Source organism: Caretta caretta, chromosome 1, assembly GCF_965140235.1.
Source record: "Caretta caretta isolate rCarCar2 chromosome 1, rCarCar1.hap1, whole genome shotgun sequence".
Classification (NCBI taxonomy): domain Eukaryota; kingdom Metazoa; phylum Chordata; order Testudines; family Cheloniidae; genus Caretta; species Caretta caretta.
The window spans coordinates 115,907,927-115,926,527 of record NC_134206.1 but is presented as its reverse complement, the minus strand read 5'-3'; the positions used below and the strand labels follow the sequence as shown (position 1 = coordinate 115,926,527).

Sequence of the window (18,601 nt, the reverse complement as noted above, 5' to 3'; positions counted from 1 at the left end):
GACCAAAGGAAGGCTCAAAGAGAAGGAAGTCAGAGAAAGAATTAATGGTGCTTTTGAATAATGATAGGTTTCAGAGTAGCAGCCGTGTTAGTCTGTATTTGCAAAAAGAAAAGGAGTACTTGTGGCACCTCAGAGACTAACCAATTTATTTGAGCATAAGCTTCCGTGAGCTACAGCTCCCTTCATCAGATGCATGCAGTGGAAAATCTGAATGCATCCGATGAAGTGAGCTGTAGCTCACAAAAGCTTATGCTCAAATTGGTTAGTCTCTAAGGTGCCACAAGTATTCCTGTTCTTTTTGGAATAATGATGTATTTCTACAAGTTTGAAAATGTCATTTACTTGGATAAAAATAAATCTTATTTCGAACAGATTCATTTATTGGGTCAATGTTTTATTACATTTTAATTTCTTGAGCACTTGAAGCTTTTTTTGCCCCCCCCCCCCTTTTTTTTAAAGAAATATGTTCTTTTATCACATTTGTGGTGACTTAATGCTACTTCTCTGTATATTTGGGTTTCCACTACAAAAAAGTGTTTATAGTATATTTACTCCACTCTGTCATCGAGGACAGATCTACACTACAAACTACATTGCTCAGGGGTGTGAAAAATCCACACCCCTGAGCAACACAGTTATACCAAGCTAACTCCTGGTATAGATAGTGCTATATCAATAGGAGGGCTTCACCCGTTAACACAGCTACTGCCTTTCATGGAAGTGGATTAACTACACCAACAGAAGCAGCTCTCCCATTGGTATAGTAGTGTCTTCATCAAAGCCTGCAGCTCAGCATTTTAAGTGTGGACCTGCTCTTAGAAGCCCATGCACATGTAGGAGGAAGGGAACAGATACACTCATCTCAATGGCTCAACGAAAGTAGTTTCCAACTGAGATTCTGCCTCATGAATGCTTCTGCTGACAGCCAATAATCATAGAACTGGAAGGGACCTCGAGAGATCATATAGTCCAATCCCCTGAACTCATGGCAGGACTAAATATTATCTAGTATTCTCTTAAGTCAGCACTGAATTTCACTTTTTAAAAACGCAGCCATAAATCACTAAACCACACATATACATGTGTAACTAATATTGTATTTGTCAGGGGTTACAACAGGTGCCTGAGTCAAGTCTCATGGGTTCTTTCTATTCCTGACTGCCATCACCTCACGTGGTTAGGTCACCTTTGCTTTAGTTTTCCATCCACCCTGCATCTATGAAATGGGCATAAAGCCTACTTTGCATGCAGGGCCGGTGCAACCACTAGGCGAACTAGGCAGTTGCCTAGGGCGCCAAGTGGTTGGGGGCGGCCAAAAGCACGCTCTGGGGAGGCGGGGGAGCGGAGGTGAGCTGGGGCAGGGGGGCGCGGGGAGGGCCGCCTGCAGCAAGTAACGGGGGGGGGGAGCCCCACGCACAGTACTGCCACTCCCCGCCCCAGCTCACCTCTGCTCCGCCTCCTCCCCTGAGCACGCCACCCTGCTCTGCTTCTCTCCCTCCCAGGCTTGTGTGCTGAACAGCTGATTGGCACCGCAAGCCTGGGAGGCGGGAGAAGTGGCGGTGTGCTCGGGGAGGAGGCAGGGCAGACGTGAGCTAGGGCGGGGAGTTGCTGCACGCAGCTCCCCGGGGCAAGGGAGGGAGCGGTAGGGAGCTGCCGCACGGCTCCCCAGGCTGAGGTGAGGGAGGGGTCGGCAGGGAGCTGCCGCAAGGGGGGTGCCGAGCTGCCGCAAGGCTGGGGTGGGGGGTGGGCAGGCGCATGTTGGAAGTTTCGCCTAGGGCGTGAAACATCCTTGCACCAGCCCTGTTTGCATGTTTGTGAGGCATTCGTATTCATAAAGCATTGAGACCCTTAGATGGAAAGTTGGAGCTAGACAAATTCAGACTAGAAAAAAGGAGCATTTTGTGTTTATTTTTAATAGTGAGGGTAATTAACAATGGAACAACTTATCAAGGGTTGTGGTGAATTCTCCATCACTGGAATTTTTTTAATCTAGAAAGGATGTTCTTCTAAAGAGATATGTTCTAATCCAATCAAATTATTAGACTTGAAGCAGAACATAATCCAGGCAAGTCCTATAGCCTGTATTAGGTAGCAGTCAGGCTAGATTATCACAATGGTCCCTTCTGAATGCCTTAAAATCTAGAAAATGTTACCCAAGTGATAAGATTTCATAAACTAAAAACAAAGATTGCAAAAGAAACTGATCCACATCCACACAATTGTTTTTTCTCCTTAAAACCAAAATGTCTTGTTCGGTAGTCTTAAAAATGTGTTAAATAGTTGGACAAGTACTTTACAAAAGTTTGCCCATGTGGTTCTTCACTTATTCTCAGGTTTGGGGTTTGTTTTTTTAATTATATTCTCTATAGACCATGATTTCAAAGAAATCACAACACTGAAAAAGTGAGATGATTTTACCATGATGAGGCAACCTCCCCTGCACAAGGAGAGCCTAGATAAAAAGCACAACCCATCATTCGCTTTTCTATCTATTCTCTCACCATCTCAATTCTATAGCACAAGATCTCTTTACCAGCATGATAGAACATGCACCATCTTTTAATTAAGCCATTAACACCTTTGAGAAACAACTGTAGAGAGAGAAGACATCCAGGCAGCAGTACTCAGCACTGCCAACTCATAATCACTTCCAACCCGGAGTCAACGCAGCAGCATACCTATCTCCTCAGACCCAAGGAATAGGAGATATTAGATTTCTCCCTAGAGAGCTCTCACTCTTCAGTTACTTCTTTGCCACTGGACCAGCTTCCACATATTTTCATATATGTTCAAGGTAGGACAAACCTGAAATTTCTCTTTTGGAATGTTTCTTCGGGCTGCCTTTGCTAAGATTAGGGCTTCTTCCACTCTGTGGCTGCTTAGAAGATCCTGAATCTGTCTTTCTAAAGGTAATGGCATCAAGATGTACACACCTTTATTGGTAGCTACAAATACCTTTCCTAAGTAGAGAAGACAAAAAAATGGGCAATTGGCATTTTGAACAGTAAAAAACTGATTTCTAGAGACTTAATTAAACGTTAACATTGCTATAGAATACAGAATGATATAAAAATTTAGTTGTTCATTTTGTTTTCGAGTTCTGAAGCTCATCTTTGCAATTAATATATTTAACAGATTTTATACTATACCTTTAAGTTTGTCCCTAAAAAAACTACAAAAAAAATTAAGTCCACTCAAACTAGCAATTTTCTTCGTTTTCACAGGCATTAATGTGTGTTCTAGTACAGAAAGTTTTCTGTACATCTTAGTATATCATGAAACAGTGGGGGGAAAAGGTGCACAGCCTGCAAACCTGTATTTGCATATTTGTTAGGGAAGAACCAAAACCAGAATCATCATACTCTCAACACAAGTGCCACCTTGTTCTGTGACCAAGCTCTTAAATCAGACCTAGAGCAACATACAGCTTATTGCTGGTATATTACTGAGTTCTGAGGGTGGTCAGAGTGTTTTGCCTTCCATTGGCTCACATGGACAGTAACATTGCCTTTGTTGGTACTGCTTAGATGATTCATCCTTTAGTGAACTGTAGACTTGAAAACAAATTCCAGTGCAACCTGGCACAGTTCTACCATAATATACAAAGCTATATTATATTCCATGTAGATATGAAACTAAATCCATAGCTAAAGGAAAGCCAACATGAAATCACTTCTAAAGTTTTTTGGCATTATTTTTATGGATATGACCTATGTTTACCAAACAAAAAACATCGGTATTTTCAATTTTTCCACTATCTGCATTTGACAGCTTTTTACATATAACCTGTTTAACCTGTTTCTGATTATCTTATATGGCAACCAAAGAGAGAGTGTTATAAAGTGTGATTCCACACCTTCAAAAGGTGGCAGGAGAAGGAGGAGGAGTCATCTGCAAATGTATTACCACAAACTACTCAACTCACTTACAAAATTTTAAGTTGACAGTGTTCCTTTGAAGGAAAAAATTTTGTCAAATTACAAGTGAGGGCTTCACTGACAGACACCTGCTCCACTTTATGCACAATGGTGTCAGTCAGACGACTCGTGCATAAAGTTTGCAAGTGTTACTTTATTCAGTTCAAAACCAAATCTCAAAGAACCTCTTAACTGTAGGTTCTTTAAGATGTGTGGTCCCTATCTGCATTCCACTGGGGGTTACACATGCGTACCATGAGCCGGTAGCTGGAGAATTTGAAAGTAGCGTCCATTGGTCCGCGCAGACGTGCCCTGGCTCACCTCATGCCTCCGACCAAGGGGATAAAAAGCGGAGCAGACCGACTGCCTCTCCAGTTCCTTCTCCACCGTGAATCAGAGGAGAAGAGGATGGGTGGTGGAATACAGATAGGGACTACATATCTCAAAGAGCCTCCAATTACATGTAAACAAACTCCTCCTCTTCTTCTTCCAGTGATGGTCCCTATTGTATTCCACTGAAGGGGATTACCGAGCAGTACTGAAGTAGGAGGAGGGTGCAAAGATGTAAATGGTAGGGCTAAGCAAAGGACAGCCCTTCTAAAGGAGGCATCAGCAGAGGAGTCCTGGACTAGGGCATAGTGTCTCGTAAAGGTGTGAATGGAGCCCCATGTGGCTGCTTACAGATATCAAGAAGGGATACCTCCTGAAGCGATTTCCATAGTTGTTGCTTGTGCTCTCATGGCATGAGCTCTTATGCCATGGTGGGGGGAAGGTTTGAGAGTTGATAGTGTAGAATGCAGTTAGAGATCCATTTGGAGATCCTCTGAGTAGAGATCACTTGTCCCCCAAGTCTGTTATAATGATGAATAGTCTCTAGGACTTCCCAATTGGCCTTTTACCTACAAAGACCACCACCAAGGACTGCTGGTCATCGAAGGTGTGGACTCTGTTCCTCTGAGGAAGAGTGCAGTTTAGGAAAGAACACAACTAAATGGATTGATTGGTTCAAGTGGCTCAAGTGAAATTTCAAAACCACCTTGGGAGGTGAATTTGGATAAACGTAGCGGAACTTTATCTTCATGGAATACAGCATAAGGAGGATCCGCCATCATCGATCCAAGCTTACCAACCCTTCTGACTGAGGGGAATGGATACAAGGAATGCAACTTTTGTGGAGAGAAGGGAAATGGAGCAGGAAGTTAGGAGTTTAAAGGGTGGCATTGAGAGTGCTGAGAGAACAAGGTTGAAGTCCCACAGAGATGCAGACTTGTGAATAGGTGGAAAGGTTCTGATTAGGCCTTTCCAAAATCTAGTGGTCAGTGGGTGAGTGAAGACTGAATAATCCTCAGAAGGAGGATGGCAGGCAGTAATCGCTACCAAGTGGACTTGTAAGGAGCTGATGGATAGCCCTGATGCCTTTAGAGAAGGGATACAATCTAAAATGAGAGGGATACCCGAATCTTCTGCAAATAATGTTCCTTTGATGTGTCTGAGGAGAAACATCATCTCTACTTAGCCAGATAGCATTGCCTAGTAGAATCCTTCCTAGTGTTAGAAAGTATGTCTCGTATGACTGTGGAACATAAACGTTCTAAGGATGATGCCCATCCAAAAAGCAAGCCCTGAGGTGAAGCAAATACAGATTGGCGTGCTTGATCTTGCCATTCCACAAGGTCAGAAGCTCAGGGAATGTTGGGAGGAGGATCGCTACTCAAGATTACGTGCACAGGAGATTTAGGAACCAAAACTGTCTAACATAATACAGGGCAATCAGGATAACTCATGCCCTGTCCTACCAGCTTTTGCACAAAACTCGTGACAGGGGTTGTAGCAGAAGGCATGCATAGATCAGGTGATCTGACCAAGGAAGAAATCTCTCACCTGGGAAGTGGTGACATAGGGCTCCTCTGCAGCAGTGTCTTGCATTTTCTGTTAGTTATGAAGGTGAATAGATCTCTGATTGGGGTTCCCCATAGATCAAAGATATTGTGCAGTACCAAGTCATGGAGTTCCCACTTGTGGTCAATTGAAAAATGTCAGCTGAGGGAGTCAGAGCGTATTTTGTTTTCTAGGAAGGTAGGCTGAGGACAGGGCGATTTGGTTGCCGATGCACCAGTTCCACAAGCTGACCTCTTCTGCGCACAGGGAGATGGATCTTGAGCCTCCCTGTTTGTTGATGCAGAAGACAGTAATAACACTGTTTGACAGCATAAGGACATAGTGAGTGTGGATGAACAGAAGAAAGGCCTCGGCATGCCTTCTGGACTGCTCATACCTTCAGAATATGGACTCTTGTGGCGTCAAGGTGCCTTGTGCTGCATGGCTGTCCAAGTGAGCTCCTCAACCAAAAAGGGATCCATCTGTAGTAATGGTCCTGGTTTGGAGAAGAGGGGAGAAAGGAGACATCTACTCATACCTGTGAAGGATTTGTCCACCACAGTAGGGAAGAAAACTACATTTGTAGGAATTGCTACCATGAAGTTCATAGGATGGAAGTTTGGAGAGTATACTAACTGGAGCCATATTTGAAGGCAACGAAGGTGGAGTCTTGCGAACACAGTGACATAAGTGCATGATGCCATATGACCTAGAAGAGACAGGCACGTTTTGACCAGTACTGGAGGGTTGATTGCCATTGGGGCTACAGTATTATTCTTGGTCTGAAACCTGTCCATTGGCAAGTATGCCCTTGCAATAATCGAATCGAGGGTGGCCCCAATGAAGTCCAGAGACTGTGCGGGGTGAGAATAAATTTTTTGGCATTTACACTGACCTTCAGGGAAGAGAGAAGGTGTAGCATGGGCCTTCTGGCATGACTTGGCAACAAGGAACAAGTCATCAAGGCAGGGGAAGACAATGAGACCGAGGCATCTGGTGTGAACAGTCACTACTACAAATACTTTAGGAAGCAGAGTGGGATGAATATCTAAATGAAAGTAAAAAGAAAAGGAGGACTTGTGGCACCTTAGAGACTAACAAATTTATTTGAGCATAAGCTTTCGTGAGCTGCAGCTCACTTCATTCATATCAAGAGCTGTAAACCATGTCCTTTTTTATTAATGACATAGCAGGGGCCAGCATAACCATATGAAACTTGAGTTTACAAATGAAGCAGTTAGGGTGGTAGTGGTGGTGGAGAATTATTCGCCATATTTCCTTATACACCAAAAGAAGGGCATAAGTCAAATAAAAGCTGCCCCCTTGGTATTCAGGGGACACATGTTCTATTGCTCCTCACAGTAATAGGGAGTCTGCCTCTTGCTTGAGAATAGTCTTGAGAGTAGTCCCCAAAAGTTAAATGGGAAGATGACTCTGGAGGAAGTAGGGATGCAAACTCATTCATATAGCCAGAATGGATGACATTCAGCACGCACTGATCTATTGTTACTGCACTCCACACGTTGACAAAGTTTACTAGACGACCTCCAAATCGTGTATGAAGGCTGGGTAATGTTGGGCTTAGTGGCTCGAAGCTATTGAGGTCCCATCAAAAATAGTGCTTCTTTGGGGGGTTGAGATTGGGATGCCATACCTATTGCAGAAGGTGCAGGGAAGCAGGTCCTTTAAACCAGCTGCCGTTGAGTGGCAGTTCATAAGTAAGGCTAAGATTATGTCATGGAGGTTACGGAATCTGTGACTTCTGTGACCTCCATGACATTTTCCATTTCAGCCCTGGGGCCCCGGCAACTCCCAGCCACTGGCCCCACAGCTGGGGGACCCTGGAACTACCAGCTATTACTAACACCGGGAGGGGACTCTGGAGATCCCAGCCACAGTGGGTGCTGGACTCCCCTTCTCCCACAGCAGGGCTGGGACTCAGCCCCATTTTATCACTGTTATTTTTAGTAAAAGTTAAGGACAGATCACGGACTTTAGTGAATTTTTGTTTTTTGCCTGCGACCCATCCATGACTTTTACTAAAAAAAAAACAGTGACAAAATCTTAACCTTATTCGTGGGGCAGAGGTAGCCCTATAGTCCTTCCAGGTAGGAATAGAAGGATGTCAGTCTTCTGACTGAATAACTGATTCGTTGAAAAAAGAAAAGGACTACTTGTGGCACCTTAGAGACTAACAAATTTATTGGAGCATAAGCTTTCGTGAGCTACAGCTAACTTCATAGGATACATTCAGTGGAAAATACATTTGGGAGATTTATATACACAGAGAACATGAAACAATGGGTGTTACCATACACACTGTAACGAGAGTGATCAGGTAAGGTGAGCTATTACCAGCAAGGGGGGGGGGGGGGGGAAGAGAACTTTTTGTAGTGATAATCTAGGTAAGCCATTTCCAGCAGTTGACAAGAACGTCTGAGGAACAGTGTGTGTGTGTGGCGGGGGGGAAGATGATGATGATGATGATGAGATCCTCCACACTATTCTGAATCTTTCTAGGTAACCCTGACACACACAACCATGTCTCTCTATACCTAACAATGCCAGTAGCCATGGCTCTACAGGATGTGTCAGCAGCTTCAACTGCAAATTTGAGGTCGTCTTTGCTATTAATTTGCTTCATCTATCACCACCTGGAAACAAGCTCTGTCCTGTTATGGAAGACTGCCAGTGAACTCTGCAAACTTGGAGTAGTTCAGGAAGCTGTATTTGGCTATTAGCGCCTGGTAGCTGGCTATCCTGAACTGAAGGCTAGATGATAAGAACATCTTTTTCCCAACAGGTCTAGACACTGAACCTCTTTGTCCACAGAAGCAGACCGGGGGTTGCTGTCTAGCCCTTTTGGAAGCTGCTTTGACCACCAAAGAGTTGGGAGATGGGTGAAAAACAAAGATTAGCCCCTTACCAACCTGAGTAGAGGACGTCAAGGAGTTTGCTCTAGGATTCCTGAATCTCTTCAAGAGGAATCTGTAGTTCACCAGCAACTCTACGAAGATGATCCTGGAACTGCCTGAATTCACTTGGGTAAATAGGAGTGGAGTGGGGAGGGAGACAAAAGGGGTTACCAGTTTGTCTGGAGATGAAGACAGAAGTCTTGCTGGATCCAGCACATAATGCTCTTCCTTCTCTGAGGGGAGGCAAAGAGTAACTTCCTAGCAGATCTGACCAACTCTGCAGGGGTGTATTGGTCCCAGGGGCCCCAATATGGCCAGTAGGAAGAGTTGAAAGGGGTATGTGGAGGCATCCTGGCAAGGGGCGACAGCAGCTCAGAGCTAAATGTGGAGATTAATCCTCAGGTAGTGTAATTCTTTTGGGCAGCAGAGGATACGTAGGGTGAGGAAACAAAGGCTCCTCGGTTGCTTTGAAGTTTCCTGATGAGGAGAAAATTGATACCGGTTCCAGAGGTGGTACCATCAGTGCCACTGGAGAGAAGCTGCACCTCAAGGAAAGAGCAGGAAATGAACTTCAAGTTGACGACTCCCCAGGTGATGTTATAACATCTCTGGAAAGACCCAATGGAGGGGATTCTGGATCCACCAGTGTGAAGATGTCCTGTTCAGCAGCATGGGACCCAGTCCTCCCCAGTGCAAGCAGGGTCATCTTTGCCCAGACCATTGGAGCCAGAGAGGATGCTGTCGAAGACCGCTATGGACAGGCAGTGAACATCTTTGTCAGTGCTAATGGATCCAGAGGTTTTGGAGGTGTGAAGCATGACGGTACCAACAGATCACATTCTGTTATCAACAGAGCCCAATGTTTAAGAACTTTCTTGTCAAGCCTCTGGGGCTTAGTACATTCTAAGTCCTCTTGGGTCGAGATGCTAGGCTTGCTCAGAGCTGAATGCGACTTCTTCAAAGTGGATTTCAAGAAAGGCAGTCTCATGCGTTTGAGATGCTTCCTAGGTTCCCAAGAAGAGCTATGAGATCTATGAGGGTAGATTCTCTGGCACCAGCATTGGCCTTAGCAGCAGGAGGCTTAATCCTTGCTAAGTAAGGCCACTGTAGGGCGGGGAGGGGAGGGGGAGAAAGTTCCCTGGCCTGCTCTGATTGAGGCCTCATGGCCTTTTCCATGAGGTGTTTTTGAAGGTGGAGTTCCTGCTCTTCTCAGTGTGGTTGGGGAACTTGAGGCAGATATTGCACCTCACTGTGATGTGAGCTTTTCTGAGGCAGTACAGGCAGTGTTGGTGGTTGTCGCTGATCCAGAAGGATTTCTGGCAGGAAGCACAGAGTTTGAAGCACGGAGTCCTGTGCATAGTCCAGTACCCACACAAGGTGGGGGGTGGGGTGGGGGGGGGAAGAAGTGTTCCCCCAAAGATGAATCTAGCATTAAAAACTATAAAGACACTAGAGGGGTAGCTGTGTTAGTCTGTATCCACAAAAATGAGGAGTCCGGTGGCACCTTAAAGAGTAACAGATTTATTTGGGCATAAGCTTTTGTAGTTTTACCCAAAAAAGCTTATGCCCAAATAAATCTGTTAGTCTTTAAGGTGCCACCGGACTCCTCATTTCTATGAAAACACAAACTATTAACAGTACAAGATACTAAAAACTATTTGCAAAGCAAAATCTTATCATAAGAGACAAAGCTGAAGCTACAGACAAAGGTTCTGACCCGGATCATGTGGTAGTGAGAAGGAACTGGAGAGGAAGTCGGTCTGCCCCGACTTTATCCCCTCAGTTGGGGGCACAAGGTGAGTCAAGGTGCATGCGCAGACCAACAAAAACCACTTTCACATTTTCCAGCTCTGGGCACAGGATGCACATGCATAACCACAGTGGAATACAATAAGGACCATCACTCAAAGAAGAACAAGAAGTTTCATTTGCAATGTTTTATAGGAATATAGGACATAATATTCTTTAGCGAAAATGCTATTAACAGCAGGATAAAGTGTTACATTTAAGGATGTTCTATTATTGTGTGTTTCAGGAGAAGTAGCTTGATCTTCAAAGGAGCCTTTTTTTTTTTTTACTTTATATTATGTCAGCATAAAGTTTGATTTTTAATGTTCCAAGAAATTCATGCAAAGAGATAGGTGTACTAGCTAATACCTTCAAAGTCTTGTAGGATGTGGCCTTCCTTAAAAGATAGGGTCTGTTTTAGTAGTTGATCCAGCATGCTATGCACTGTAATAAACTCATCATCAAGAGCAACTACATAAGGAAAACACAGGGCTGCTCCAATCACATTCTCTGACCAGTGCACAGGAGCACGCTGGGAAATGCCATCCACAGTTGCAAACATACCTGCAAAGAAAGGGAAGAAAGTCTGAAGCTTAAGCCAAAGCCTGCAGTTTTCCAAGAGTCAAGCACTGGAACCTTTCTTGCCATGAACCCAGGATTATGAATAATTTACAAGTGTAAACAATGAAGGACTTTTTACAATGGAAGGGCATTTCTGTTATACTTTTTACGAAACACTGAATCTTCAAGGATCCTGTTGCAATTAGACATTTGTTGATTAGTTATGTTCAAAGCAGGATACAAAAAAATTCTTGCATACAGGAAAGTGATACAAGCTTCATTTCAATGCCTATTCCTCCTAGATGTAAATAATTCAAGTCCAAAAAACTTACAGTGAACTATTTCTTTTAAAAACAAACCATGTGTATGCATTTTGGATGCCCTTTAACCCAAACCAGCATTCCATGAGCCTGTCCCTTCTAACATTGCTATCTTAGTTAAAAATATATATATATATTCCTACAGGTTGCCTGAGCATTCTTCCTCTTGCAATTTGGCCTGTCTACTCCCTTTAACATCTCAAATGCCAGCAGAACATTCCAGTCCCCAAGTTAATTCAATTCACCCATATTTCCTGAGTCAATTGCTATAGCAGAGTGAAGGCCCCAACTCTTTCAGAAGAGAGGGTTTTTTCCCCTTACAAGGCATGCATCTACAAAAATTGAAAAATAGTTCAGAAAGAAAGGCAGAGGTTCTTGCAAAGCAAATTACCACACAAGACAAACAGAAAAAATACACTGAAAATTTTATAAAAACACATTAAAAATGAAGATACAGTCTCCAAAGTCTTAGTAAATTTTTAGTAAGGCTCTTTCCACTTAATTTATGGTTATTTTCTCTGCTATACGCTACATATTTTGGATTTTTTCAAGTAGCCATTCAATAAGTTTGACTCATCTCTCTCTTTTGGATCATTTACCACTAATCATACTATAGACTAAGAATCTATATCTCCCTCCCCACTTCCTCTCAGATTTATGCAGCATCTCTGTTCGGAGAGAAAATCCAATTAGCACTTCCAAAAATTGTGCAGTAAATTCCTTATGTCAAATCCAAGCCACACTTTTATACAGAATACTCAATATCTAGAGATAATAATAATCACTTAAATTAGGCCTCATAATATACAAAGTTTAGAATGTTTTGGTTTTAGTGATAATTTACAGGTACTCTAGACATTTAAGTCCTCTGGAACAGGTAGAGCCTGGGCAGCAACAATATAGTACTTTCTCAAGCCAATTTCTGCCTGTTTACCTCACCCCTGAATCTGAAAGGCCTAAGTAGCTCGATTACATGTTTGTCTCCATCCTCATCTGAAATTGCCACCACCACTGCCAATTATTGCCAACATTGGTAGTTTTTGTGATGTGGACATGTGGCTACTGGGAATTAGAATGAAATCAACTCATTTCACATAAGAAACTGAGTAACTATGTGATGGTAACAAGTGTTAGCCACTACTGAACTACACTAGCTTCAAAACTGGAAATGTAGAGGTTTTTCCATTTATCAATCTTCAGTCATCCAGACACCAGCATTTTTCTTTTGAAGCATGCTACTGAGCACGCACATAAACAAGTCAGGCAAACTAAGCCTCACTTTTCTTCTCTTCTGCTTTTGACTTTGTTTGTCAAAATGGGATATGTCCAATTAGGTAAAGTGATAGATCTTTTGCCTACCACAAAAGCTGATGGTATTAGGAGCTTTCCAAGTGGGTGAGAATAGGGAAGAAAACAACTGTATTGGTAACTGATGACTACACAGTCTGAACAACTGTGAGGAAATGCACCACATAACCTTCCTATTCTAGTCTAGTAAGCATGAGTGGAAATGATAGCCAGTATGAAAAAAAACAACCCTCATCAACATCTGCTCTAGTCCTGTCTACAATAAGGCTCAAGTATTAGTTGGAACCATGTTTGAAATGATTATTGTTAGAAGAGTGATAACACTTAAATGCCAAGATATACAGAACCTATGTTACAAAGCAGCTGTAAAACTGTACCAGGAAAAGTGCTGGAGGCACTGCTTACAGTGAAGGAGGAGATATTAAAAATAAAAATTTAGAAAGTTACAGTGAAACAGAATGAAAGGGAAGATGTACAAATTCAATAACAGGCAATTTAAGTAATGAGACACAAGCAGTTAGACACTGTCTAGACAAGGGAAAAGGCATGAAAAATGAAACCCAGGCCACACTTATGTTAAAAACAGAAGAATGGCCATACTGGATCAGACCAATGGTCCATCTAGCCCAGTACCCCGTCTTCCGACAGCGGCCAATGCCAGGTGCTTCAGAGGAAATTAACAGAACAGGGCAATTAAGTGATTCATCCCTTAACATCCCGTTCCAGCTTCTGGAAGTTAGAGGTTTAGGGGCACCCAGTGCATGGGGTTGCATCCCTGACCATCTTGGCTTTCCCAGACCTGAAGAAGAGCTCTGTGTGGCTTGAAAGCTTGTCTGTCAAACAGAAGCTGGTCCAATAAAAGAGATTAAAAGAGACAAGGCTGGTGAGGTAAATATCTTGAGTAATTTTGTATCACCTGCAAACTTTGCCATCTCACTGTTTACCCCTTTTTCTAGGTCATTTATGACTTTGTTGAACAGCAGTGGTCCCAGTACAGTTCCTTTCAGGAGCCCACTATTTACCTCTCCCCTTTCTGAAAACTATCCTTTGTTTTCTATCATAACCAGTTACTGAACCATGAGAGGACCTTCCCTCTTATCTCATGCTTTGCTTAAGAGCCTCTACTGAAGGACCATGCAACCAAAGGCTTTCTGAAAGTCCAAGTACACTATATCCACTGGACCACCCTTGTCAACATTTGAGGACATCCTCAAAGAATTCTAATTCCCTTTACAAAAGCCCTGATGACGCTTCCCCAACATATTTCTGTGTCTGCTCATTCTGCTCCTTACTATAGTTTCAACCAATTTGCCAGGTACTGAAGACAGGCTTACTAGCCTGTAATTGCCAGGATCACCTCTGGAGCCTTTTTTTAAAAATCGACCTCACATTAGCTGCTATCTGCCAGTCATACAATGGTTGATTTGAGCGATGGGTTATATACCACAGTCAGTAGTCCTAAATTTCATATTGGAGTTCCTTCAGAACTCTTGGGTGGATACCATCTGGCCCCGATGATTTATTACTGTTAAATTTATCAATTTGTTCCAAAACCTCCTCTAATGACATCTCAATCTGGGACAGTTCCTCAGATTTGGCATCTAAAAAAGAATGGCTTAGGTGTGAGAATCTTCCTCACATCCTCTGCAGTAAAGACCAATGTAAAGATTTCATTTAGCTTCTCCGCACCCATCTTGTCTGAGTGCTCTTTAGCACCAAATGGTCCAGATGCCTCACTGACAGTTTGGCAGGTTTCCTGCTTCTGATGTATTTAAAATAAAAAATGCTGTTAGTTTGTCTCTTTTGCTAGTTGCTCTTTGAAATCTTTTTTGGCCTGCCTAATTATACTTTTACACTAATGTGTGTTTGAACACACAAAAAGATACACTGATGAATTGCTGTTAAACACAACATATTTTCCTACTCTAGACTTAAGTCCTAGATATTATGCTAGGTGAGACAGGAAGAGGGCCTAATCTGTCATTGTCTCTAGAACTTTCATGTAGCAATAGAAACTAAAAACAGAACAGTATTTAGCTAGTTGAGGAAGGCAGGAAAGAACAAGCAAGAAAATTAAAAAGAATGATCCAGTGCAGAAGTGGTTGAAGTGGATGACAGGAAATCTTTGGTGTGGAGTTTCTTTTACACTAAAAGTAAATAAAATAAAATGAAAAATAAAAAGGGGAAGGTAAAAATGAAATTCTTTAGAGAGACTTATTCAGAAGTAGGTGTTAAACAGATTGATTAGATAAAACAAAATATATGTATCCACGTTGATTTTCACTGCAGCACATCAAATCTGCAAGTGCCAGTCTTAATTTAGAGCTAGAGCAGAGGAGGGCAAACTACAGTCTACGTGCCGGATTAGGCCCGTCAGGGCTTTCAATCTGGCCCACGGGATTGCCAGCCCTGTGGTAGAGCAGGGCTAAGGCAGGCTCCCTGCCTGCCCTGGCCCTGTGCCACTCCCGGAAGCGGCCTGCACCATGTCCCTGTGGCCCCTGGCAGAAGGGGAAGGGGGCAGGTTGCTCCACTGTGCGCTGCCCTCACCTGCAGGTACCACCCCCCGCAGCTCCCATTGGCCAGGAACGGGGAACTGCAGCCAATGGGAGCTTCAGGGGTGGTACCCACAGGCAAGGGCGGCACACAGTGGAGCAATCTGCCCCATTCCACCCCCAGGAGCTACCAAACATGCTGGCCGTTTCCAGGAGCGGCGCAGAGCCTGTCTTAGCCTGGCTGCGAGCTGCTGCCACCCTGGAGCTGCTCAAGGTAAGCGGTGCTGGGCTGGAGCCCGTACCCAAAACCCCTCCTGCATCCTGCACCCCAACCCCCTGCCCTGAGTCCCCTAACCCCCTACCCTCAGCTCCCTACCACAGCCTTCCTGCACCCCACCCCCTACCTTGAGCCCCCTTCTGCACTCTGCACCCCCTCCTGCACCCCAAACCCCTGCCCTGAGCCCCCAGCCACACCCCAACCCCCTGCACCTCATGCTGAGCCCCTTCCTACACACCCTGCACCCCAACCCCCCACCTCAGCCCTACATTCAGGGCCCTGCATACAATTTCCCCATCCAGATGTGGCCCTCAGGCCAAAAAGTTTGCCCACCCCTGAGCTAGAGTGGTAAGTCACAATAACTTTTTGCCATACTATTTTGAGGTTACTCGTGCAAAGATAATCTAGATATTAAGCACAGTTGTCCAAGATGGGGATAAAGGTTCATCCTGCGAGTGACAACAGCAGGATATGGCAGTTGATTCTCAACCTCTGATAACTCAACTGATAAACTGATGCATCACTTCACTCTTTTCAGGGCAAACTGGTGGTCTGACCGTTCTAGTCTATATAGGTTTTTATACCATGCTCATCACCATAGTATCTGAGTGCCTTCCAGTAGTGCATTAAGCAACATGACTATGTACGTCAAATGTCTGTTCTCTCATCCTCTCTTCAGAGGAAGAAGCAGATGCACTGGAGAGTCTTAAAACACCCTCCCAAAACAAGTATACTTGTTGGTATGTGTTTATGTAAGAGAAGGGAAGGTCAAAGAAAAGTGCCCTGTATTTGGCCAGATTGGCAAGGTTTGTAATGGACTGTACTTAACGCTTCAGACACATAACCAACAAATCCAGTAAATTAAACATAATTGAAACAAACCTAATTGGTAACAGCAGTCTTGTAAATGCCCATAGCGGCTGGATCCCTTAATGCATTTTGCAAAAGCTGCATACAGCCCTGGAGTTGGGACCTTGATACTTGAGACAGACTGACTATCTCCTTATGCCATATTGCTACATGCTACACTTATGATTGGAGAGGCACTCAAACTGGCTCCCCATCAATCTGAGAGAAGTTCTGGTAGTAGAGTATTCCCTGTGAGGGGCCTTCAGCTCTGAAATGGACTTGCCTGTGATCAGAGAGGTATACTAGTCTTCAGAGCACACCCCAAGACAGCTACAGAGGAAGTAGGACAGAGAAATCAGACCTCCCAGGAAGAGGAGACTTTGATGTTTTGCATGCAATCTAGTTCTTTTTTCATAGTTTATGGCAGAATTCCCCCAAGGTGTTCTTTTTTAATTTGTCTAATGTAATTATTATTATTATTCCTGAAGTCCATTATGGAGCACTACTAATTGAGCAGCATCATGGGGAAAATTTAGGCAAGTGAGCAAGGCAATCAAAAAAGTAATTTCTGCTGCTATGCTGCAACATTTATAAGGAACCAAGGTGGAATGCCAGTTCTAAGAATCCTCAAACAACACTTAATGTTAGTATTATATGAAGTGGGTGTACCAGTAGCTCTCACACTGCTTTATGAAGATGGGTGAGTATAACTATCTTTCAGTGATGAAGAAGCAGACATACTGATTTTAACTAGCTTGTCCTCAGTCATGCAGCAAGTCTGGCACAAGAAAATTTGGGTTGCCTGAATCCCAGCTTCAGTCACTATAGCTAGAATTTGATACCAACAGCTTTTAAAATTTAATTTGGTTCATACTTTTGTTTGCCCTGGGCAATGAGACAGTAGAATTTATTCCACCTGAATTTTTCTATTTCACTACAGACACCCCAGAATCAAATTTATCTAGATCAATTCAAGTTTACCATTTTTAAAGTGTTATGCAAATTTTGCAAACTTGTAAAACCATGCAATAAGAACACCCAGGACTAGTTTTAGTGACTTACTTATCCTTCAATTTTCAAGTTTTGCAAATATAGCCTGCAAGGAAATGCAGCATTTATTCTACATTATGGCATCAAATACTGAAGTTACCTCAATCTGGAAAGCTGATCGTGAAATGGAGAGAAACTTTAAACTGGAAGTTTAAAATTTTTTAGTCTCACCTAACCCTCCAGGTCCAGCCAGCAGAAACTCCTGTCTGCCTATCCTTTTCACAATTGGCCGTTTCTCATCACTGCAATAAGGGAACAGATCCTGGGAGATGCCGGTATTATAATTCAATATGATATATTGTGTAGTGAGAGCAAGGCACAAGTAATGACCATCTACAGCCACGGCACAGGGTTGCTCCGGAGTGGACACTTCCTTCACTATCTGGACTCTATCCTCATACACCATAAACATCTGGATGGTCCGCCGTTTCACTGAGATAATGCAAACTTCTACACAAAAAGGGTCCCCACTCATAGGGTTTTCATTTACTGTGAATGTCACAGCTCCCTTGATTCTAGCTCCAGTGGGGATAGGTTCCAGGTTCATCATGTTAACTAATGTTATTGTGTTGTCACAAAGCACCAGTAGCCTGTTGAGTGCTGAAGCTGCTTTCAGCTCACTGACTGCTTTCTTGAAGCCCAAGTATTTATGCAATTGTTTGGTGGCAGCAAAAGTTACTTTTTCAGCTGATATCTTCTCTTCCAGTAGAAAGTGATAGACAAAGCAGTCATTGGTTCCAATATAGAGGTTTTTCCCACAACACTCAATGCATTCAACGTTGATTCGAGCTTTGTCTCCCATGAGCATCTCCCGCTCAACAGCGGGAACGAGCTCGAAGGCCTTCAAACTCATTGTGTCTTCTGGATGATCTGCTTTGGAAGGGAGAGAGAAATAGCATTTTATTCACATCCACACAAAAGGAAGGCCAAACATCATCACGCAAAAAAGTTATCAACACAGAACATCAGATTGTCAGCGCTCTCAGAAATATATACTTGAATCAAGTAGCAACCATTAGTTTGAGTACAATACAGTTGGCTAAGTTAGCACAGTAGCGAATATGAAAGACATAAAAAACAAACTGCAGTATGTCATTGTAAGGCTGCTCCTGAAACAAAGCAGCCACTAACACCAAATTCCAAAGCAATTTGTTAGAAATTGGACAAAATTGCCAACAGCATCCAACTCAATAGGGCCCTGACAATGACTGGGGCTCCTAGGTGCTATTACAATACAAATAATAAG

The 18,601-nt window shown here is 43.3% G+C and overlaps 1 protein-coding gene across 5 annotated transcripts in view; it reads right to left on the bottom strand.

Moving 5' to 3' along the window:
- The window catches only part of TGFBRAP1 (transforming growth factor beta receptor associated protein 1), a 68,844-nt gene that overhangs the window by 41,594 nt on the left and 8,649 nt on the right, over positions 1-18,601 (bottom strand). For 3 of the 5 annotated variants that reach the window (XR_007357519.2, XM_048856972.2, XM_048857013.2), the window contains exons 2-4: positions 17,527-18,228; positions 10,868-11,062; positions 2,806-2,960 (exon numbers count right to left, since the gene is read on the bottom strand). Coding sequence is in view for 4 of the 5 variants with exons in the window: in XM_048856972.2 (XP_048712929.1) it covers positions 2,806-2,960; positions 10,868-11,062; positions 17,527-18,228 (1,052 nt within the window). In the remaining variant the exon portion in view is untranslated. The remainder of the gene's footprint in view (positions 1-2,805; positions 2,961-10,867; positions 11,063-17,526; positions 18,229-18,601) is intronic. The other 2 variants (XM_048856986.2, XM_048856995.2) reach the window with 1 other exon arrangement.